At 34.8% G+C, this 24,984-nt stretch overlaps 1 protein-coding gene across 2 annotated transcripts in view; it reads right to left on the reverse strand.

Annotated features, from left to right (window-relative positions):
- The window catches only part of LOC150090732 (histone lysine acetyltransferase CREBBP-like), a 362,719-nt gene that overhangs the window by 190,873 nt on the left and 146,862 nt on the right, over positions 1-24,984 (reverse strand). The window contains exons 5-8 of one of the 2 annotated variants that reach the window (XM_090372373.1): positions 22,475-22,627; positions 15,380-15,731; positions 6,186-6,303; positions 1,789-1,966 (exon numbers count right to left, since the gene is read on the reverse strand). In XM_090372373.1, coding sequence (XP_090228499.1) covers positions 1,789-1,966; positions 6,186-6,303; positions 15,380-15,731; positions 22,475-22,627 — 801 coding nt within the window. Of the gene's footprint in view, positions 1-1,788; positions 1,967-6,185; positions 6,304-15,379; positions 15,732-22,474; positions 22,631-24,984 lie in introns of both variants that reach the window. The other variant, XM_090372367.1, reaches the window with a different exon arrangement.

Here is a 24,984-nt window from a genome sequence, read left to right on the forward strand (position 1 = left end):
GTGACTTTTGCCCAGTGGTTTCTCCAAGAAAGTGTTCAAGACTTAAATTTTCCAGCCTATATTTTGTTCATGGATGAGGCTTATTTCACTTGGGAAGGCTTATTCAATCAGAACAATGCTCATGTGTGGGCTCACGACAACCCACACAGTGTGCGCCCCCATGCGGCACAACATAGCTTTGCAATAAATGTGTGGGCAGGTATAGTCGGTGACTGCTTAGTCAGCCCATACTTGTTACCATCCCGCATGAACTCCGCTAAATATTGGTTCTTTCTTGAACAAGTTCTACCAGAGTTACTTGACGATGTTCCAGCAAATGTGAGACACAACATTTGGTTTCAACATGACGGGGCGCCTGCCCATTATGGAAGGTGGGTTCGTGACCATTTGAACAGGCATTTTGGGCGTCGATGGATTGGCCGGGGTGGACCCGTTGCCTGGCCCCCACGCTCACCTGATTTATCGAACCTTGATTTCTTTCTGTGGGAGGGCCTTTAAACCTATTGTGTATGAATCGCCTGTGGAGACAGAAATGGATCTTGTGGCAAGACTTGTCTGCGCTGCTGTTACTGTCAAAGAAACTCCAGGTGTGTTCGACGGTGTCCGCCAATCCATGCTACGTCGGTGTCACGCATGCATCGCGTCTCATGGTGGAACCTTCGCGCATCTGTTGTAACATCATGAAATGCATCCATCTCGTACTCCATTGTTAATATTATGTCAAATAAATGTTTGCCACTAATTACTGTCTTGTGTCATTTCTGCTTCTTGTGCCTCTGCTACTACTTTCCCGTGACGTTTACGGTTATGGGTTCCTATGCGATTCACATTCCTTTAGATGTTACCTACCTCCCCTAAACGTTTTTACCAATATTTTTGAGACACCCTGTATATAAGTCTACTGCTCCACTTTCATCTTCGATGACACTCAGATTTCTAGACAAGATCACATCTCTATTAGGGGTCACCTTGATTTCTAATCTCTATTGTTATAAGCATATCACAAATGTTGCTTCTTCTACATATAAAAAAAACAAAAACAAAAAAAAAAAACACCAGGTTTTCTCTTTCACTCTCAAGCATTACTTTTTTTCTAAACACCTACATGCTCATGTCAAATCCACCCTACCATGGAATACTGTTCTCACAGCTGGGGTTGCGTACAAAAAAAACTCTCAAACCTCTTGATTCCATTCAAAAGAGGGCAGTGATTAAATAATGACCCATCTCTTACAGTCTCTCCACATTCTTTTCATGCCTTTTCTATAGATACTTCAGTGGACACTGTTCTTCTAAAATGGCATCTGTAATTCCCCCACTCTCTTCCAAACCATCTGAACACATGCAGCAAGCAGTTAGCATCCAGTCACTGTCCAACTCCAATCTTAAAGAATCAACTTTTCCACTTCCTCATTTATCCATTTTAATTCACTTTTCTCGAACAACCTTTCTTCACATGTATTTTCCAAAAGTTACACTCTAAAGAAATTTGAATCTAATGTCAACAAGTATCTTCTGTCTTCTTAGACTCCAACCCACACAGAATACTAAGTACTATATGTTCTTTCTAACACCTTTTGTGCATGGGGTTTTCATTAAAAAAAAAAATCCTGAAATCATAAAAGAACAAGTATGGTGATAACTCATACTTTTATTCAATAGCCATAGTAAACAGAAAAAAACAAACTTATATATATATAAGCAAATGCTTTTCATTACAGTGTGATTCTTGAGAATTACCCACTATTACCATTAAATGGTTTACATAATCAAAGGCTTTATACTTACTGACATTAGGAATCCTAACTGGACCAGATGTAAGTGCACCTACAATATTTGCTGTTTGGTGCAAAGCATGAATTTGGGGATGCTGTGTTTGTTGAAGTTCCTTTCTTTTTTGTCTTTTATCTTCTAATTCTTTTCTAATTTTATATATTTTTTCAGCCAACAAATGATAATATTCTTCCTACAATGTCATCAAACAAGTAATTAAATAAAAAATGAAATAATAAAACATACATATATTGAAATATAAAATTTCTAAATTGTTTAATGTGTCAAAATTGAAATTAAGCTTTCAAAAATCATTCAGTTTTTTCAAAGAAATTCCTTATTGTTACACAATTCAGGTTTACAACTTAAATATATCTCCCAATTATTCTAACATAGCAGCACTATATTTCTTGCAATAGGCTGAAAATGAGAACTTGGTCCACATTCTAGCATACACCAATAAGTTTTTCACACGACACATTAAAAAACTTTTGAATAATTTCGAATTATTGTTGGAAAATACTAGAGTGCATGGACTACGAGAGCAATGATAAACTAGGCGTAAGGTTGAAGTTTGCAGTTAAAGATGAAATTAAGGTATAAATTACCACATCTTATATTTTCAAATCACCACATTTGTTTTAGAAAGGAGAAAGCTTTAGTTACATCAAATGCATCATTTAAGAAATGCTTCAAGGAACAAGTTTTTCAGTGGTATGATGTAAAATGTAGTTTAGCAAACTGTTGTAGAACAGGTAGTCAATACAGTGCATAAAACAGGAGTCGCACACTGCACTTTATACAATTTGGAGGTCCAGAATCTGTAAGGAAAAAAGAGAACATGAGATAAGTATGGCCTATGTGTAATCTTGACTTCTTCCACTCTATCTGAATGCATACTAGGCTGCCAGAGCCCAAAGTCAGATTTTATTTGGAGAAGTCTAATGCTATCCAAGGCTTAAAGGTTTCTTGTGATTGCCTTCTACATTAAGCCTTTATAAAGCATTTATAATCTGCAAAACAAATGTCAAATCATGGGGGATGATAAGCCCTGCAGCTGATTTAGTATCAGGCTCAGCCTTTTCATTATCAGATATACATAGGCTACAGATCAAGGAAAAAGAAGAGATAATATGCTAGTTTTCAATGGGCATGCTAACTTTGATCATATATTTTTTCAAGTAGATAGTTGAAATGTGTATATGCAAGCACACATCTTTTGCAGAAAGGTGTGGGTCTGAAAATAATAGATCACAGTATATGAAATCTCATTGTTGCAAAAGTCAGTTAATATTGCATAAACTTCAGCAATAAAGATACTACTTTCCAGTGGAAGTTGGGCAGAGAAATCAGCAAACAGGATGACAGCTATCAACATGCTCTCTTTTGACTATATACACTATATACTGATGGCTCTTTTGGAGCCATCGTATATAGTTTGAATCAATACCACTGTATTTTTTTTTTTTTTTTTTTTTTTTTCAGAACAAGAACACATTGTTTGTTTGTTTGTTTGTTTGTTTGTTTGTTATTTGGTTTTTAGGAGCATTAGCAACTAAGGCCATATTGCTCTGGAATATGCAGTGGTCATTCCCTTGACCTTTCCGCATCCTCCGTATTTGGTGGTGATGGGCTCGAACCCTGGTCTAATCAAGAAGCGTGTGCTACGCACTGCTGCTCCTTCCCACCTGGCTACGGAGGCGCAAGAACACTGAGAAAATGGGAACACATTTGTGAAAGTAATACAGGATCAAAGTCTATAATATCTCATTGTTTCTAAGTAGACTGGAAGGAGAGCAAACATATTTTAAGTTGGTTCTGGCAACTTAACTGAAGGAGATTAAAATCAATTGTCTGGTACACAAACTTTTTTTTAAAATTTAATATCTGTAAGTTTTAAATCTTATGTTAGTATTTTATTTTGTGAAATAAATTTCTATAATATTTTGTAAATTTAATTCTTAACTTTTCTAAAGTATTTCTGCTAAGTTATATTCTTTGTTACTAAAGTAGCTTAATTTTAACTTTACTAGTGGATAAAGTTTTGGTTACCATTTAATTTCTGTAGTACTTTCATAATTTAAATTCTGTAATATGTTGTAAGCTTAAATTTGTAATCTTTCTTATATTCAAATTTTACCTAAAAATGGTTGTTACAGGATCCACTTTCAATACATTGTCCAAGGACACTCTGAAAGACAGAAATGCCTGCAGGCAATTCTGGTGTGAATCATGAGTTCATCACTTGTATAGACTATGGCATGTATTCTAAGGTCAGTTTAGTAGACAAACCAATTATTTTCTTTGCACCTGATATAAGGAGTGTACTGATCTCAAATTAAAACTTAATGCATTACAAGATTTGATTCACTGAAAAAATGGGTACTTCCCCTAAAAACAAATGTAATTGTGAGCTCATCGGTGACTCAAACAAATGCACACACGTAGTAGTTATACAATACTACAGTAGTATTGTATAACTAAGTGCATGGCTTGAAATGCCATATTTATGAATATTTAGCATTTATTTATTGCAATTAATGTTCATATTTTCGATTTTTCTGATACTTGATAAAACAACTCGTAAAGCAAAAACTTGTAAAGCAGGAACTGCATGCAGGAACAGAATAAAGCTGTTCAGTGTTGTAGAGCAGAAATGTGTACATTTCTGCTCTACAACACAGAAGGTGGAAGTGAACAGAAAGAAAACACCAAAATTAAACAATACAAAATACTTTAATCTGACTGTCCACTTTCTTCAAGAAAGTCACTGATAAAAATGAAACTGTCAAAATGTTTCTGTAAATCCATACAAATCATTAAAAAAAAATAAAAATAAAAAAAATATTAAAATCCAGAATTACAAATGGGTTATTGTTCTACTGCAGGGGTCGGCAACCTTTTTTGAGTGAAGAGCCATTTTTGATCTAATAAAAAAAAAAAAAAAGAAGAAAGAAAGAAAGAACTCGAAGAGCCACACCTCAGCTCAAGCTGGGAAAGGGGAGTTTAAGAAATTGTATAAAGTGGGACGGTGTTTTATTAAAAAAAAAAAAATATATATATATATATATATATATATATATCTGATAATTAAAATAAATATAATATTTAAATAAAATCATCAGCCAGTAGTACGGCAATAATGCAGAGCGAAATGAAACGCAAAATAATATAAATAAACAAACAGGGAAAGGAAAGTAGAGATAATAGGACAAAAAGGTAGTCGATAATCCCCTATATAATTTAGTCAATTAAGTCATTAAACCCAATTAATAAAAAACGATATAAATTTAAATAATGCCAATTATAAATAATTTAGCGGTACCGCCCTTGAAGGTACCAGTTCCATAAGACGTGAAATATCACCAAAAAAGGGGTTAAAGAAACTACCAAAAACCAAAATATCAAAATAATAGACTGACCATCATGCCCCATATCGACAGAGGACCACGAGGCCAATAATGGTCATGGAATCGCTGCATTTCAATCGTCATACAAATCATCGCAAAGGCAGAAATATCGAAGAACCAAACCACCCCTCCATTCTCCGATAGATCAACCAATGCAGAGGATTTGCATGGCGGTGGTCCTTATGCAGCGAAAAATAATCTATAGAACAGACAGCACTCTTGATCAGAGCCACACCACTGACATAATGCAAGCTTAACCAGCTTATATAATAGAAAGGAAAAGAATAGAATTTTTTATTAATTGGGTTTAATGACTTAATTGACTAAATTATATAGGGGATTATCGACTACCTTTTTGTCCTATTATCTCTACTTTCCTTTCCCTGTTTGTTTATTTATATTATTTTGCGTTTCATTTCGCTCTGCATTATTGCCGTACTACTGGCTGATGATTTTATTTAAATATTATATTTATTTTAATTATCAGATATAATTAGGCATCATGTGGAGGATGTGCATTTGCTGCCTCTAATGATAGCTACATAGCCATTTATTTATTTTTATTACTTTTACCTAACTTTTACCTCACATAATATATATATATATATATATATTTTTTTTTTTTTTTGAAATATTATTTATTAATGCTCGCAATGCGCATGCAAACTAAACTGAGAAGTGTTTGCAGCTTGTGCTGAAACTAATGTTATATTTGTGTCGCTGCCTACTGCATGCCGCTCTTGTCTTACATGTGGGCTAAAAGTTAAAGAGCCACAGGTTGCCAACCCCTGCTCGATATCATCATCAGATATCAATTCTGAGTGTAACTTGTTTGTTAGTTTAGTAAAGGACTTTAAATAAGAGAACTTGAATTACTTAAGAGCACGGAACTTGGCTTACTGTGGTACCTTTATGTTATTTTTCGGGTGAAGCAAATAATATTCAACAATAAAAACACAATTAAATTATAAATATTTAACAAACTGTTTAATGAAAACTTACTCGACTGTTTGCTACTTCATACATATCTCCCTCAACTTTTTTTGCATAAGCGACTAGATTAATCATTCTTTTGTCTTGGAGTGCAGTCATATCTGAAGTTGGGAATATTGCTTGTACGCTACAATAATAAACAAAACATACCTTTATAAATACATTAAACAAAACTTTATAACTGAAAAGCACTCCAAATAAAATAATGCTATCATATTCTGATAGGGTAAATTTAACTTCTATTAACAACTTGGCTAAAGGCATATTTTGAATGATAGCACGTTTAAATACTTGCAAAGGTTATGACTTTTTTTTTTTTCTTTCTTTCTGCCAAGTGGGGTTAATTGACATAACTTTTAATGATAACAATAATAAGAGTTTTCATATAACCTTGCTTAACTTGTAGCATTTTTTTTTTTTTTTATTAAGCAGTGTACAGGCTTCAGGCTTAATCTTGAAATGCATATGACAATGACTGTGTTCCTGTACATTCTCTCACTCATGAGGAGGTGGAAAGAAGATGCCAGTCATATGGGAACGTCTCTGTGCAAATAACTAAGCTTTTTATCAAGAGATATTTATGGCACCCCAATATTCCCATAAACTGGAAACTAACCATATCACATATAAGAAACTTCTGGTAATAAACAGGACCCAAATACCTTCCTAAAATTAAAATCTTTTTGCACCCAAAGGCTTTTACAATAAATAACTGACAATGCAATTCAACATATAATGCTAACATACCAGCCTCTTTAGATTTCAACGTTTTCATTCACCCAGCAACTTAAAATATAGTTGAACTCCTCCATAACAAAGTGCCTAAATCAAACCAAAATTTTCATTATAAAGAAACTTTGCTATACAGAAACAAGATGTTTTCCAAGCAGCACTCCCCTTATAGGGCCTGTGAAAACTGAAAGGATGATTGGGAACACTCTGGACAGATTACACCATACACTATTTCTGTCAAATATCACAGGGTGAAATATTAGGTATTGGCCTACAGGGTGTACCAAAATAAAAGCAATGCTGTAATTTGATTTACTATTTTTTTTAATGTAACTCACGTAAAAAGTAAAAATAATACTGGAGATTACTGTAATTACACTGACATCACTCCAATGAACACACTATTTATTTATTATTATTTTTTTTTAATCATTTTACGTGTGGAAGGGAATGCCCAATAATGGGTATTATCTGGGATGGATCATCTTACCACTAACTTTTTATTTTTTTTTTATTATTATTTACTGTTATAAATTAAACAACCATCACTGATCATTTTGACACTCTCCTGAATCTAACTGTTTTAGAATATCCAATTTCATCAATGTGAAACTTTTAGACAACTTTTCACCATTATTAACTTATGGTACAGTAGACATTTTCAAGAATTTTAAATTAAAAGCATAGTCTGCCTGTAAATAGAGCACTAAACTGAAATAAACAATCACCAAGACACAGAACAGACAAACAATAATTACAATCATGGCTGATTAGTTATGGTAAAGTACAGAGCTACTCACATTGTATGTCTAGATCCATGCGATAAACAATATACAGTAAATTCTTGTAAATCACTCTAGTTCTAAAAAGCTTTTAGAGTGGCACTGTGATCAGTCTTATGATTGCCATACACACGGATAGTTCAAAATGGTGGATGTTACAGATATACAGTACACGTCAAGCAAGCAAAAAGTGGTGATTGAGTTTCTTACCAAGGAAGAAGTGGCACCTATCAAAATTCATATGTGTTTCAAAAATGTTTATGGTGACAATTACAGTTAAATTACAGTTAAATACAGTTAAATTCTAAATTCTGTATATAATCCAGTAATCTTGTGAAGATTACTGGATTATATACAGAACCACAGTGAATGTAAACATGTACTACTGTAATTTCACAATGGCCTTTCAGTTATGCTTGACACTACTATCTTAAAAACCAATAGTCGACGTGTTAATCTGTTTTGTACTAGAGTATATTATTTTAATTAAATTATTGTACAGGTTAGATAACAAATAAAACATTAACACTGTGCTAATGTTATAAAATTCATTTATTTTCTTGGTGGTATAATAGAAGACTGTTTTCCTTTTGAAAAATGTTCCATATTTGTTTCAGTAGCAAGAAATTTGATCTGGAACAATTTCTAGAAATTGTAGTTCTGGTGTGATAATATTAAATGCTTGAAACATTGTGTGCTGATGGCTTTGGGGAGTCAGTTTCATTTCTGTTTTCTTCATCCAAAACATTAGTTTTTTTTTTAAACAGAGTAAGAAAAACATTCCTACTGTTTAGTATTATTATTAATAAAATGGTGCAGGGAAGCAAAGCAGTCTTATGTAGCACTGACCAAAATTAAAAAAAAACAAAAAAAAAAAAAAAACAATAATAATAAAAAATAATAAAAATGAAAATAAATTATGAGAAGCGGTACGAAAAAAATGCCTCCTAATTTTTTGCTTTCAAATGTGGCGCCGTAGATTGTTCCACGTGCCACTGAGTGGTCACTAGGTTTCACCATACTGAGTGGCACTGTGATCAGTCTTATGATTGCCATACACACGGATAGTTCAAAATGGTGGATGTTACAGATATACAGTACACGTCAAGCAAGCAAAAAGTGGTGATTGAGTTTCTTACCAAGGAAGAAGTGGCACCTATCAAAATTCATATGTGTTTCAAAAATGTTTATGGTGACAATATTGTAGATGTGAGTACAGTTAGACATAGTGTGCATAGTATTAGGGTCAGGCCCACCTGTGGTTTCCCACATCTGCGCCATATGTTCGCTGTGAAGGAATACAGTACTACTGTAAATGCCAGAAAAGTGCTGTGTGTTGTATATGACATATTGCGTTAGGTTCTGTTGTGTGTCCTGGCATTTGGCCGAAGGGCCCCTAGTGGGACTCCACGTTGCCCGCACACACCACTAGGAGGTACAGTACAGTTAGACATCGGGTAAGACACTTTAAGAGTGGGGAAAGTGACGTTGACAAGCCTCAAAGTGGCCAGCCAGTAACGTCAGTGACAGAGACAACAGCTGGATTGATGCTCTTATCAAAGAGGACCACCACATCACAACACACAATTTATGAAATGCAGTAGGTATAGAGAAACCTGCTGTGATCACTTTCATAAAGGAACTAGGCTACAACAAAATTTGTGTCTGATATGTCCCAAAAAAGCTGACACACGAGCACTGTTGGTGCACCGTTTTTCCTAATCCCTCTCATCATAGCCTGGATCTTGCACCTTCCGACTATCACCTCTTTGGCCTGCTGAAGGATGCACTCTGTGGAACCCATTTTGCAGACGATGATCAACTCAAGCGCCATGTTCGCCAAGGCCTTCTCGGGCAAGAGTAAGGACTTTTACAGGATTGAAATACAGCTTCTGACTCAGAGATGGCAGAAGTGCATAGAAAATGATGGTGACTTTGTGGGAAAATAAGTGTTTATTAATGATTGAGGATTAACTGATGTAAAAGGCATAGCTGTAGGAATTAAATTTTTAAAAAAATGTCATCTTCCCTTAATTTGTCTACTTATTTCTTTTATGCATTTATCCAATCCCTCATTAAATTTAGATAAAATTCCAAATTTCACAAGAGTAGGTATGATGGATGGATGTCTACGGTGTAGTGACATCCAAGGCCAGAATACACCAAGCCCAAGATTTTACAGATAGAGAGATTAGTATGCTGTACTCAAAAAAGATGCTGTCAGAACATAGGTAAAAGTTTAAAAAGCTAAAGAGGTTATGCAAAATCAGGTATATTTTAAAATAAAGCACAGTTAAAAAGTGGTATAAGTTGCCTCTTTTTAAAAAGATAAAACTATCATTATTTTAACATTATTATCATTAGTTAAAATCTGGCTGAGTATATATGGCTCAGCCAGGTGCTTAAAAGAGATAAAAGGAGAATAGCAGTCATAAATCAGGTTTAATTTGGTACAGTCTATTTGGTCCCGCATATGTCATAATCTTTGCCAATGTTCAAGGCATGTATGACAAGTAACAGGGCTGTAGTCTGTATACGGAACAAAAAATTCATATCTACTAAGAGACTTGAGCTGATTTTAGTTGGCACATCTGCAACCTTATTTCCTTTGATTTGAGGTTATACCAGAGTTTGATAGGTAGCATGGAGTTTCTGATGGACTATAGATTGTGTATTTCCCTTTTCCCAACTCTGAACAACACAGTCTTTCATCAAGCTAGAATTATGAAGCAGCTCAAACCCAAAAAAGGTTGGTTAACTCTAGGACAAGAGTCAAAGATTTTCCAGGTCAGGGATATGCAGTGGTCATTCCCTGACCTTTCTGCATCCTCCATATTTGGTGGCCACGGGCTTGAACCCTGGTCTAATCAAGAAGCGTGTGCTATGCACTGCTGCTCCTGCCCACATGGCTATGGAGGCACCACGAGTGTATTGTACAACGGAGTAGGGTGCAGTGGTCTGTTCCCCACTGAATAGCAGATATATAGAATCACCCCAATTAGAATGGAATCTGTTCTAAATAGGATCGCTTTCCTATCAAACTGAGTTCTGGATCAGGATGCAAGTTCCACTTTCAACAGAAGTGGACAGTCTTTTCTGATGAAAATCTGAATCTATTAACTAATGTCGATTTAAGAAGATGATTTATAGGTTGCTGCAGCTACCTTTCAATTACTCTCATGTTGCATGATTGACAAATGCTGCAAGTTATAAACATAAACAGCACTGGACACCATTGGTAAAAGCTGGTCTGTTATGGAGTTTATTCTGACAGCAAAGAATGTGATGCTTAAAATGGATCCTTCAAGAACTTGATGGAAAGTGGGAGAAAGGAAGGACTTGACTAGAACTTAAAATGTCCGATCTGATAAAAAGTTCTTAATAAAAATGGGGATATCTCCCCCGCCCCACACAGTTCCCTCAGACCTTCTAAAATGCCAAATCTCCAGGTCACATCATATTCTTTCTCAACGTTGAAGAAAGCTGATACTAGATGTTCTGACTTCAGAAAGGCATCATAGAAGTACGTTTCAAGTCTAATTAAGTATCCAAAGTACGCCGCCCCTTCAAAACCCACACTGTGTTTTGGAAAGCAGCTCATTTTCTTACAAATACCATAACAGTCAAGTATCAACTATACGAGGTATAGTTAATGTCACTATGTATTCCCCTTCTTTTTTTTTTTCTTTACTATTTCATCTTTGTGCATTACCTGCACTATATTAACCACATATCTTTGACTAAATTCTAAGTGTCCACATATCTTTGCTATTTAAGTTGCTGTATTTTCATTCAAAGAGATAAAAAGACACACTGCTCTGAAAGCTCAAGGTGTTTTAGCACTTTTATATAATTTACAGTTTTTATCCACCTTTATATACTTTATTTGTATTTATTTATTTAAGCTTTTTGGAATAATTTTGTAACAGGACATTTTTAATAATTACTCTCACCACATGACTTTTACAGAATGAAGAAACAAATATGAAGAGTTATCAGAAATAAAAAAATAAATAAAAAATGAATGAATATATTAACTTAACCAATACATCAATATTATAATGGGAAACATTTCCAGAATTTTTATGGAGAGGATAGGAATATAATATAGGTGGAAGAAAGCAAAAACATCTCCAAAATGTAAGTATAAAAACAAATAGCAAATCTTAAAAAAATCAGAAAACAGCTGGAATTCATAAAATGGATGAACCTCAAATGGGGGGGGGGCTAAATTATTAGAAGAAATAGTCTTTACAGTTATATGTAATACAAAAAAGATACCAGTGGAAAAACAGTATCACAATACCAACTTTAAAAAGTGATAAAAATAAGCCAAAAAATTATAGAGGAATAAGTTTATTATGCAGCACATTGAAATTACACACAAAAATAGTATCAGAATATCTTATTAATTATTTAGAATTTCAAGATGAACAAGGATTTTGAAAAATGGAAGATCATGTACTGTTGCATATTTATATCAAAACAAATTATAGAAAAAAGGATATTGAATTTAATAAAGGATATTGAATTTAATGTGCCAGTATTCCTATGCTTTGTCAATCCGAAAAGGTATCTGATAGAATAAGATTGGGAGATGTATTAAATATATTAAAAAGAAGGAAGAAGTATATCTTTAAAGCTAAGTAGACTAGTGAAAGAAATTTATACGGAAAATTAAACACTAATTAAAACTGAAAACACGTCATCAAAAGAAGTACTAATCAAAAAAGGTATAAGACAAGGTGATTCACTGAGTCCAATCCTTTTCATTTTTATTAAGAATTAAATTCTTAGAGAAATAAGCTTGGAAGTTAAAAAACGTGTTAAAATAGAAAATAATGAATTAAAAATTATAAACTATGCAGACAACATATAGTATTTCACACACAAACAGAAGATGAGCTACAAATACTGTTGGCACAGATTTACACAAATTGCAGCAAAATACTATGAAAAGTTCAGTAAATAAAACAAAATCATTAACAGTTTCTAAGGACCCTGTAAGCATGGGCACTGGCAGCATGGTGCGAGGTGCAAGTGCACCTTTGGATTTCGAATTACAGTAGAACGTCAGTTATCCGGAATAATTCGAAAGGTTGTTTTTTCTTCTTCTTCTTCAAATTAATGGTAGTATTTGAGACAAATGTTTATTACATTACGAGAGTGTTTCTGTCTGTTTTTTTTTTTTACTTCGTATATCTGGTGAAATGTTGGATTACGAAACCATGAGTGGTAGAGTTTAGTCTTTCACTTCCGTGAGCCCAATTTTCCATGGCATATTTTGTTCTCTTCATTTCATATTATGTTTAGTTTAGCTCCACATTCGGTAAGAATGATATCAGCCCGAAACTGTGCAATTTATTATTTTTCTCAGTTTTTTATAGTAAAATGTCAACGAAAAGAAATAGCACTAAAATTGTCAGAAAAACAGGAAGAAAGCGATATAATAAAAGTGATATTGTTAAGGAACTTGAGAGATTTAGTAGCAAAAAAAAAAGGTCACAACAAACGATCGAATATTACTTTAAATTTTTTTCCACATAAAATTGCAGTAAAATACCTATCCGAATATACATACATTCGTACACATGTAAATGTGCGATTTTTTTATGTTTAAGTTATTATTATTATTATTATTTTTTAAAATTAAATAAATTCGTTTTTTTCGCAATAGTTAGTCTTTTTCTTTTACCTTAATACATTATAACAGAATTTATTTAATCTTACCTTACGTTTGATTATCCGGAAGAGGTCTGACATTAATTATTCCGGATAACTGACGCTCTACTGTAATACACAATTTTTAATATTTTCATTAATTTATTTTGATGAAAATATGATGAACAAAAAATTTATTCCCGCATGAACCACCTTGAAAAATATCCTCCAGCGCCCATGCCTGTAAGAGTTAAATTGGAATTAGAAAACAAAATAATAGAAAACAGGTAATGAAATTTAAATATTTGGTCATAGATAATAACAGCAGCAACAGAATAATGGACAAAGTCATAAACTAGATAGTGCTAACAAAATAGTTGGAACAGTACTATTTAAGCAAAGTACTTGAATAGTATGTTTACTTAAATAGTACTATTCAGAACATTAAGAGTCTAATAAAAGAAACAAAAATAAGAATATATAAAGCAGTTGTAAGGCCCATTTTGACATAGATGCAGAACCAAAACACTAAAAAAAAACTAAGCAAATAAATGAAACTACAGAAATGAAGGTACTACATATGATTAAACAAAAATCATTAAGGGACAAAATTAGGAAATCTGGAATGAGAAATGAATGTGAAATTCAACTCATAACTGGATGAAAAACAGAAGACTAAATTGGAATTGAACACATCAATCGAATAGAAAACACAAGATTAGTAAAAAAATAAATAAGGACTGAATGCAAAAGGGCAAGAGAGACCTGGGAAGACCCAAATTATGCAATCAAGCTGTAAACCTGAATGGATGCAACACACTACAAACTTAACATGGAAAGGAAGAATTTATTTTTTAGTCATCTAGTAGTCAAAACTTTTGTAATGTATAGGTATTTTATAAAGTTGTTGATAAATTTTTTTCTGAAATATTCAATTTTGTGGAATCTGTCATCTTGAACCCTTTATTAACTTTGTCAGAACATTGTTGCCAACACTTAAGCATTTCCTTTACAGCATGATGATGGGTTTATTACTCCAGATCAACTGCAGGACTCGTCACTAGGTTCAATTAACTCCCAAGGAATAGTTATATTGTATCCACTACTACACAGTTGGTGTTAGCAAAAAAACTTTTCCATAGCTCATGCTGGCTAGTAGCTGTCAAAATGCGATGTGTGGTATACTGTGGGAAATGATCTGCAGGAACATTCTCTCTGTTAATATCAATTGTATAATGGTGGGATCACAGCCACCTATACCAGTTTGCTGTATACAAAAGTATACAGCAAAAATGCTATACAAACATTAGAAATCATGGCATTACTGGGAATTTCCATACAGAATTAAACTAGAAGCTCAAGGCAAATCATTAGGCTTCCCTCTTCTTTCTGTCCAATAGCAGTAACATGGGTTTAGAATTGGAAAACCTATAATGATACTAAACATCTGACTTTGTTTAGGACCTAAAACTACTGCAATGTGATTTTATTACCATGCCAGTGAAATCCATGATGGGGGGGGGGGGAATGCTGCAAAATTAAAACCAAATGCAATGGCAGTTACTCTTTGGGGGTACTGTAGTATTAAGTTTTCAATTAAGGTAGACATGGTACAAGGTTGTTCTAAGGAAAAACATTTGAGAAACATTGACTAAAACAGCACTGTTTCACTAAGTTACTAAATCCTCCTTAAGCACTTCAAAGGCTAGGTTCCTTTCTGATGCTGTGCTTTATTGGCATCTCATGCAAAAAAAGCAGTGTCCAAAATATGCTGTTTGAAACACTGATGTAGTCCCAGCCTTTGTGAAAAATAGGGGGTAGCACTACATTTTTCAACTGAACTTTCATACTGCTGCAATAATCAGACAACATTAAATCAGGATACATTCAAACTATTACAGAAAGGCAGATTTGTAATTCACAAAACATATGCTTTTTAAAATAAAATAATAATCTTGAAATTTATTTATTTATTTGTTATCTTTTTAAAAGTGAAAATTTTCAAATAATCAAAGAAACAGAACTTACATTTTTTGGACCAAATGATTCCTTAAATCTTTTGTGACAGCCTGATGCCACTCTTTTGTAATTCCAGCCTGATGAGGTATAATGTTTTGCACTGAAGATACAACTTGGTTAGAAGGTGTTATACTCGATGGCACAACCATAGTTCCTAAAGGCTTAACTTTATTAGTTAAATTGAAATGGGCAGCATCTGTAAATGATGAAGTCTGTGCTACTGAAGATGGTCCAACTGTTCTTATTTGTGCCTGCTGATTCTGGGGAGACAAGTGTTGCTGCTGTTGCTGCTGCTGCTGCTGCTGTTGTCCTAAATGACCAGCTGGAGAAGGTGAGCACTGTGCTGCTTGGACATCGTTCACTTAAAAAAAAAAAAAAAATAGAGCAAATTAATGGAGGATATCATATGTTGCAGTTATACATACATCAGATCCTCAAAACCCCTGCCCACTAGAACTCAGATATATCGCCCTTCTTTTCCATTATGAACCACAAGTACATGCAGTTCCAAGACTACTAGAAAAATATAGCCCAGTTGTTTGAAGAATCCCTACTGTGGCCTTGGACATCCTTATGACTACCACTATGGCAGGTAATGAAATGATCAGGGCTATAAAATGAGAAAACAAAGCAGACTTGGGCAGGAAAACTCGGACAATGATTGCTTATCAATGGGATGTTGTAGCATTAACCAGTAAGAGGCATAGGACCAAAAAAGCCTCTGAAATCCAGTACATAAGTAATAAAAAACCAAGAAGTAAATTATAATGTAAATTACTTTAATAAATTTTTTAAAAATGTAAAATAAGTGTTAAATGCCCTAGACTAATACAGTGTGCCCCGTATCAGCGTTTAACGACGGAAAAAAAAAAAGAAAAAACTTAACACGTACTACTCATTTGTTTGTTATTTGGTTTTTAGGAGCATTAGCAACTAAGGCCATATTGCTCCGGGATATGCGGTGGTCATTCCCTGACCTTTCTGCATCCTCCGTATTTGGTGGTGACGGGCTCGAACCCCGGTCTAATCAAGAAGCATGTGCTATGCACTGCTGCTCCTTCCCACCTGGCTACGGAGGTGCTGTACTACCTGTGTGTCCAATACAATGCTTCCCTTTATTTTTTACAAAATCACACATGGTTTGGCCACCAAAATTATAATCAAAATTTGTTGCACTGTTTTGAAACTTTTGAATAATTTCAAGTTTTTGTTTAATTTGAAAGCACAACTCTTGCATTTGCCCATCATTTTCACGATTTCTAAACAAAAAAAAAAAAATCCAACAACTCTGACATAAATAAACAAAATTTGTTTTTTTGTGGTGCAATGGAACACAACAATTGATGCAAAGCACTAAATCAAACTAAACATTTGGTCTCTTTCTCTTTTTTTTTTTTTTTTTGTTTTGAGCAGTAGGTGTGAAGACAGCAGAGGTTGCAAGGTAATAGGTACACTAATCTCCAAATTACTTATAACGCTGGTTCTTGTCGCTTATTTACGACTTGCAAAATATCTGTTTATACCTATTCTAGTTATTGCTTGAATTTTATGATTTCTGGTTGATTTTTTTTTAATTTGGAGTCTTGAAGTGTCCCGGTTAATCCGCTTCCCAATTAATCCAATCCTGGTAAATCGAGAGTCTGCTGTACTTTATTATTACCATATTTAATGTTGGTGATGTCTTACTGTGTTCAATTTATGAATTAAACTTTATTATATACATGTATGTTCAAGAAAATCACATTATATATATCAGCAGGTGTTCGTTTATATCCGCAGTTTCACCCATCCATGGTAGGTCTTGGAACATATCACCCTCGGATATGGGGGGGGGGGGGGTTAATGTGAACCCCAAACACGAGAGGTATTAGAACCTATAGTACTGAGTACCGTGCTTGGGTTGGAGGTTGAGAAGACGAAAGAAGATATTTGTTGACATTGGACTTGAACTTCTGTAGATTGTAATTTTCAGGAAACACGTATGAAGGAAGGTTGTCCCAGAAAACGGCAGTTGAAGAATAAATGAGGAAGATGAAAAGTTGGTTCTATGGGTTTGAAGTTGGACAGTAAATGGATGTTGGCTGGTGGTGGCACGTGTTCGGACTGTTTTGAAAGAGAGAGCGGAAATTATAGAAGCCAATTCAGAAGAACAGTGCCCATGGAAGTATCTGTAGAAGAGGCAGGCAGCAGAAACAGTATGTCTATGAGAAAGCGAGTGGAGAGACTCTGTTAGAGATGAATCATTAATTAACCTAACTGCCCTCTTCTGAATGGAATCAAGAAGCCTGAGAGAGGTTTTGGGGGCACCACTCCAGATGTGGGAACACTATTCCATGGCAGGGCGGATTTGCGATTTATACAGAGTGAGCAGCTGTTTGGAAGAAAAGTAATGCCAAGAGCGAAAGAGAAAACCAAGTTTTTTAGATGCAGAGGAAGCAATATTTGTAATGTGCTTGTGCCAAGAGAGATTAGAAGTCAGGGTAATCCCCAAAAGAGATATATCATTTTGCCTAGAAATCGGAGTGTCACTAAAGATAAGCATAGGAGCAGAAGAATCCTTTTTGCGAGATATAAGACAAGACTCAGTTTTAGAAGGGCTGAAATCAACTAAGTTGTCTTTGCCCCACTGGAGAATTACCTGAAGATCGGCATTTAAGGAATTGGTAGCAAATTTTCGAGAAGTTGAAGCTGATTGAGCAGGACAAGGTTTCTCAAAATGGAAAGTGGAATGCAATGTGCTATCATCGGCAAAACTATGGATAGGATTTCCAGTCAATGGAAGAAGGTCATTAATATACAAGAGGAAAAGAGTAGGGGAAAGAACTGAACCTTGGGGACACCGGCATTAGTGGAGAAGTTAGAAGACAGAGAGCCATCTACCATCACCCTCAGTGAGCGATCAGAGAGAAAACTGGATAACCAATTATTAAATACAGTTGGCAAACCATAAGATGGAAGCTTGTTTAGAAGACCTTTATGCCAAACACGATCAAAAGCCTTTGAGATGTCAAGAGCAACTACTTGTGTTTCACCAAACCTTTCCATTGAATTAGTCCATAAATGGGTAACATAAGCCAGAATATCACTAGTGGATCGACACTGACGGAATCCATACTGGCAATCGTTGATCAGACGGAAGGTTTCTAGATAGTTTAAGAGTTGGCGGTTAATTGATTTCTCCATTAATTTAGAAAGAGTAGAAGTAATTGCAATGGGACGGATTTGTCACCCTTTTTAGGAACTGGCTGGATATGAGCAAATTTCCAAGCAGAAGGAAAAACACCTTTGGAATAAGAAAGTGAAAAAAGGCAGCAAAGAATAGGAGTAAGTTCAGGAGACAGGTTTTGAGAACAAGTGGAGAGATACCATCAGGACCTGGAGCTTTCTTAGCATCAAGATTCATCAAAATCCTTCTGATATCCTTTTGAAGGAAGACCACAGGAGGCATTGAATGGAGCGTGCTGGGAATGGTGGGAGGTGTTTTACCAAGATCATTAATACATGAGCTTGAAGAAAAATGGGATGCTAGCAGGTCAGCTTTATCCTTGGCTGAAGTGACAACAGAACCATCTGGTTTGGACAGAGGTGAGAGCAGAGATGGGCAAAAGTTGCGGCCAATAGCTTTGGCAAGAGACCAGAATGCTTGGCTACCATTCTGGTAGCCGAGCTGTCTTACTGTATTTATTAAAATATTTAAATAATACAGGTTGAAAGGATTAATATAAACAAAAATATCCCATTCAGAGCCAATTTGCACATCATGCACTGTAGTGTCTTGTAGTGAATGTGGCTGACACTGATAGTAGACCTTCACAGGTGTGCAGTTCTTCAGAATCTTTGATCAGCATAGATTTGGAGAGGAAGAATAGTGATAGTTTATATATCGTTTATAGTTTATTTATAGTTTATCGTTTATAGTTGATAGTTTATATATTGTTTATAACTATCGTTGATAGTTTATTTAGATGTAACACATCAGAGAATAAATTTTTAGAAATTTTAGGCTATATAATGTATGCTGTGTGCAGCTTCCTGCCTGAGAGAGAGAGAGATTTTATTGGTTACGAGACCATCACCATAGTATTCCATACTTCTTTCTACATTTTTACAGTTTGCTGACAATTAACAATTAACAGAAATTTCTTGAATTTTCAATAGAGAAATTACAAAAAAATGCTTTATTTGAAGATAGGTTAAGTTTCAGTTGTGCAGATAGGGTGATTGGTGTGGGAATTTCTAGGGTCCAATGGATGATGAATGCCAAATTAACAGTTATTGTTTTAATTTATAGTTCATTTTAATGAAACTATGCAATTCAGTCAGATTAAGGAAATTGCCTGAAGTATTAAACACAGATAAGGTAAAGTTTTTATTTCTAATTTTCAAATGAAGGAAGGTGCTGCACTCACCTGTAAGTGTAAAAATTCAAGTGCTACTGATCATAATTTGCTCTGCAATGCCAGCAATGAGAAAATAACATTCATTTCATATGAAATCCAAGTGCATTCCACTAACTGCTTTCTTTTGCAAATTTTCTTAACCTAATGTAATGAAACTGTTGTACACAGGTTAAGGAAACTGATTAAAGTATTAACTGAGGATAAGGTCTTCCCTCTGCTGAAGGAGTTTTAGAAAACTGCCATATAGAATCACACTACATTTTCTTAGCAGCTAGACAGTGAGCCACTGCTTACTAAATGCCATTTGGCTATATTGAACAACAGTCCAAAGGAAAATCCATTTAACCCTGTAGTGACAGTGTAATACTTGTGAGGTCTAATTCAAAAATAAGAAATCTACATTAACTGCTGGCAGAAGATAAAAACTGATTTTCTGCACCTTCCTAAATATAATTAAATTTTTACTTGGTATGGTTTTCGAATTTTTTTAAAAATTGCTTTCCAGTTATAGCATGAGAAGACCTGTCGGGTCTAGTGCTACTACAGTAGACTGTCGAAATAATGGCACCCCAAATAACAGCACATTGAGATCGTATGTTTACATACAGCGCAGATGCCTTGCAGTGCTGAAAAAAAGAAAACAGGAAGTCACATGATTACTGTATTTGCCATTTTTAAAGTGAATTCTGTACTGATATCACAGATTATATCACTATTTTAAATTAAAAACCCCTCACTATGGCTCCTAAAGTTAATAAACCTCATACAGAGAAGAAAAGAAGACCAACATTAAAGCTTAGTGACAAACTTGATAAAGTCCAAATTATTACATTACAGTCACCCAGAAAGTTAATTCATATATCCATGTGTATTGTGTCTGTATATTGCATGTGTTCTCTGGTCGGTTTGCCTGTTTTGCTGGATGAAAAACCCCAGATTCTGGGGGGGGGGAACCTTGCTATATATGCCTGAGACCGACTAACTTAGCCACGGAGTGAAAAAAGCCCAATAAAAGGTCCGTATCAACAACAGGATTCGAACTTGGGCCTTTACCACCTGATATGGGGAGGACGGTGACGATACCACTGTGCTACCAGCACAGACTAAACTTGATATAATAAAGAAAATAGAACGAGGTGTAAGCAGGAGTGTATTAATGGCAGAATATAAAATTGGATTGTCAACATGTTTACAGGAATACCTCACACAGTGCGGTTAATACGTTGGAAAAAAACTATCGCTGACTGAATCAGCACTAAACAGGGAATAGTTTCAGTGGGAAAAATAATGATACGTGGGTATCAAAGGATTTTTTTATATTAGAAATAATTAGGCATGATTAGTTCAAAAAATAATAATAATAATTACGAATAGTAATGGGGTAGTTAAAAAACTAAATCTGCATGCAATAATTATTGCAATCTATTAAGAAATGATGAAATATTGGCTTACTCCAAGCAGAATTCAAAAAACCCATAATCTGTTTCTAGAAATAAAAAGAAAGTTTAGACCTATCAAGTCATGCACTACCATTTCAGGGTTAAAGAAATTTTAAAAACGGATGTTATCTTTTATTCACATATGCAGGCTATCTCCCTTAGGCTGTAAGTAAAAATTTTCTAAGTATCACAATAAAGAAATTATCATTCCACATAACAACAGTCGCACAGAGAAAACCCTTCTCACCAGTCAGCATTAGTAACATCTAACAAGAGACACACACTAAGTTTCACTGACAGTAGCTGTCAATCAATATAAAAATCCTGAGAGTTATATACTATCTGCCACCTCTAAATGCAAAGTATGTACTGGTTCATTTTTAGACTATTATATTGCATTTATACTTAAATTCTACAGTGTTCAACATTTTGGGATAAAATTGGTATCAAAGTCTCTCAGAAAAATACCAGCTCTAGATGTTTCCTATATCCATTACATTACAGAACCAAAACATGGGCAGATTTTTCCCCAAATCCAACCCTGAAGCTTGTGAACAATAATGAAATCAATGTGTGCTTGTTTGTTGTTGTTATTTGGTTTGTTTAAGGAGCATTAGCAACTAAGGCCACATTGCTCCGGGGATATGCGGTGGTCATTCCCTGACCTTTCCACATCCTCTGTATTTGGTGATCACGGCCTCAAACCCTGGTCTAATCAAGAAGCGTGTGCTACGCACTGCTGCTCCTGCCCACCTGGCTACGGAGGTGCCGTGTTTGTTTGTGACTGACAGTCTGTTGTTCTAGTGCTATTGCCAAGCTTCTTCAATAATAACCTGTACAAGTGCAACTGTTCATAATTTCCTTTTTTCTCTGCATGATATTTATATAAGATTCATACATGACATGGTATATGTAATCTGCAAATTATAACGTTTTGTAATGTAAGGAATTCCTTCAATGTAGTATTATTTATTCTTTGTAATATTAAATCTGATTTAAGGCCTTTTGGCTATGTACCATCCAAGGGAGGTGTGGTGACCTCTTCCTTGGCAGTGTAATTTCTTTAGATGGGTGGCTAATAAACTGATATTGATTTATTATTTACCAGCAGCAGATATGACTATGTTGCCCAATCAGCTTTCTACTAAAGAGGAAATCAAATGCAGTAAAGCACACAAGTTTATTTGATTCTGATCATCTTTATATTATTTCTTGTTAAAACTATGAATATCCAAGAAAAAAAAGCAAAAACTATATAAAATTACCTTGTGCCATTCCAACGGGTAATCCTCTTGGACTAAGTTGATTTGTATTTGTTACGCTGCCTCCTGCATTATAAGTAAGACCTAAAGCAGCATATGCTCTCTGCATATCAACTGGAGCAGGACCCTGGTTCTGCTGGCTCTGCTGTACTGCTGCTGCTAAAAATAAAATATAAACTGCCTTTACAAATGGCTAATAAAATACTTAAATATCTCTAATGTATATACATTTGGAGTATTACAAATTATTGTATGCACATTCATTATTGGCATTTACTCAACAAATAATAATTCCAATATGGGAACAGATGTTTCTGATATGGAAGCTGACTAAGAGTAAACAGTACTATGAAAATCCAACCGATTCTTCTTTTTTTCAATAACAAAACCGTACAACACAGAAAGTTTAAATAATGATAGTTTAATACACTTATAAAAAAACAGGGAAGATTTTGTGGAAAATATATTACGAACTCAAAACAAAAATTTCTGGATACATGTCATTTAGGTGACAAAAATAATGAGCAAAACGGGAATGTTTTCTAAGATAATACACTTATAAAAAAACAGGGAAGATTTTGTGGAAAATATATTACGAACTCAAAACAAAAATTTCTGGATACATGTCATTTAGGTGACAAAAATAATGAGCAAAACGGGAATGTTTTCTAAGATATTTTTGCATTCAAAGGCAGTAAAAATAAACTAATATAAACACTACAAGAGCAAAATTCTTCAAAAATTCTGATATGGCAATTTATAGAATATACAATAAAGTCTGAACCCAATGTTGAATGATTTATATAGCTCTTTAATTTTGAGTGCCTCATAAAATCTCCGATTACAAACAAGGGATATTCAACAAGTTATTTACCTTGACTACAAATATGCTTCACATACAAAAACTATCCTATTTAGTATTAGTATTAATAGTGGCAAATAATGCAAGGCAAGCTTATACAGAATTAGCAAAAAAAAAAAAAAAAAAAAACTATACAAAAAACACATTTTATCCAACCATCCCCTCCAACAGTTTGTCTAGTCTTTCCTTGAATTTATTCCAACTGTCCACCTCCACAAAATACGAAAGCCTGTTCCAGAAAGCAATCAACCACCTGCTAGCTGAAAAACTTCTGCAGATCTATTCTGCAACCATCCTTTCTCAATTTGAATTTATGACCCCCTCATGTGCATAATCTGAGGAAGGGGAAGAATCCTATCAACATTGAGACTGCTCAAGCCATCCAAAGCCTTAAACACCTCGATCAGGATGCCTTGCAGGTGCCTAGTCCTCAGAGAGTGCAATTTGCAGAACTGAAATCTTTCTTGGTAGGAGCACCAGAGAATGGCAATCTCATTGCCATTCTCTGTACCTGTACCAGCAGTTCTACATCCTTCCTAAAATGAGGACTTCAGACCTGTATGCAATACTTAAGATGTGGCCTGACCATTGCCTTATACAATGAGAAAATCACTTCCTTATCCCTGCTAGCAAAATTTCTGACAATCATTGACAAAACTCCATGGGTTGTGCTGGCAGCATGTCTACACTGCTCAGAAAACTTCATATCAGATTGCACAATTACCCCAGGTCCATTTCATTTTCCACTACTCTGAGTGTAACACCACATGGCTTATATGTTACTCTGGGATTAGTTATACCCATATGCAGTACCTTGCATTTGTCAATGTTAAACTTCAGTTGCCACTTCTCAGCCCATCTTCCTGATTTTTCTAGATCTTTTTTCAGCAGCAGCATACCCTCATTACTACCAGTAAAAACCCTGTTAACCTTTGTATCATCAGCAAACTTGATCATTAAGCCTGATATACCCTCATTGATATCATTAGTAAATACAGAAAACAAAACGGACCCAGCACTGAAGCCTGTGGAACTACACTAATAATCTTAGTCCAGGAAGAGCAGTGTCCATTGATAAGCAAGTTTCTCCCACTCAACCATCCCTTTATCCATAGCAGCAACACTCCCTTAATGCCACACTACACCAATTTGTACAGCAGTTTGTTATATGCGACAGTATCAAAAGCTTTACTGAAATCTAAGTATATGATATCAAAATTATTTTTTGCATAGAGTTTCTTTGTCACTGCTCCATAGTAATCAATCAAATTGGTGAAACAAGATCTCCCTTAATAAACCAATGCTGTGAGTGAAGTATAAATGCACTCCTGTCTAGATGGTCCTGCATTACTTCTTTACCCAGGGACTCCATTATTTTTCATCTGGAAAATTAAGCTAACAGGGCTACAGTTACTTATGTAACCCTTTGATCACCCTTTGTGAATTAGGGATACAATTCACACATCTTCAGTCCACAGGAACCACCCCTGAATGGAAAGGTACTTAGAGCCCTTCAGTGACAATCAAAAAGAATCTCTGCACCTCCTCTGTTCAAAAGTATGCCATTCCTGTAAAATAAATCCCTTCTGCCAATCCTCTCTCCCACTAAAAGGTTTAAACAGTTCCCCAAACCAAGAGTTAATCCACAAGG

This window comes from Mastigoproctus giganteus, chromosome 1, assembly GCF_048544385.1.
Source record: "Mastigoproctus giganteus isolate SK-2022 chromosome 1, ASM4854438v1, whole genome shotgun sequence".
NCBI lineage: Eukaryota > Metazoa > Arthropoda > Arachnida > Uropygi > Thelyphonidae > Mastigoproctus > Mastigoproctus giganteus.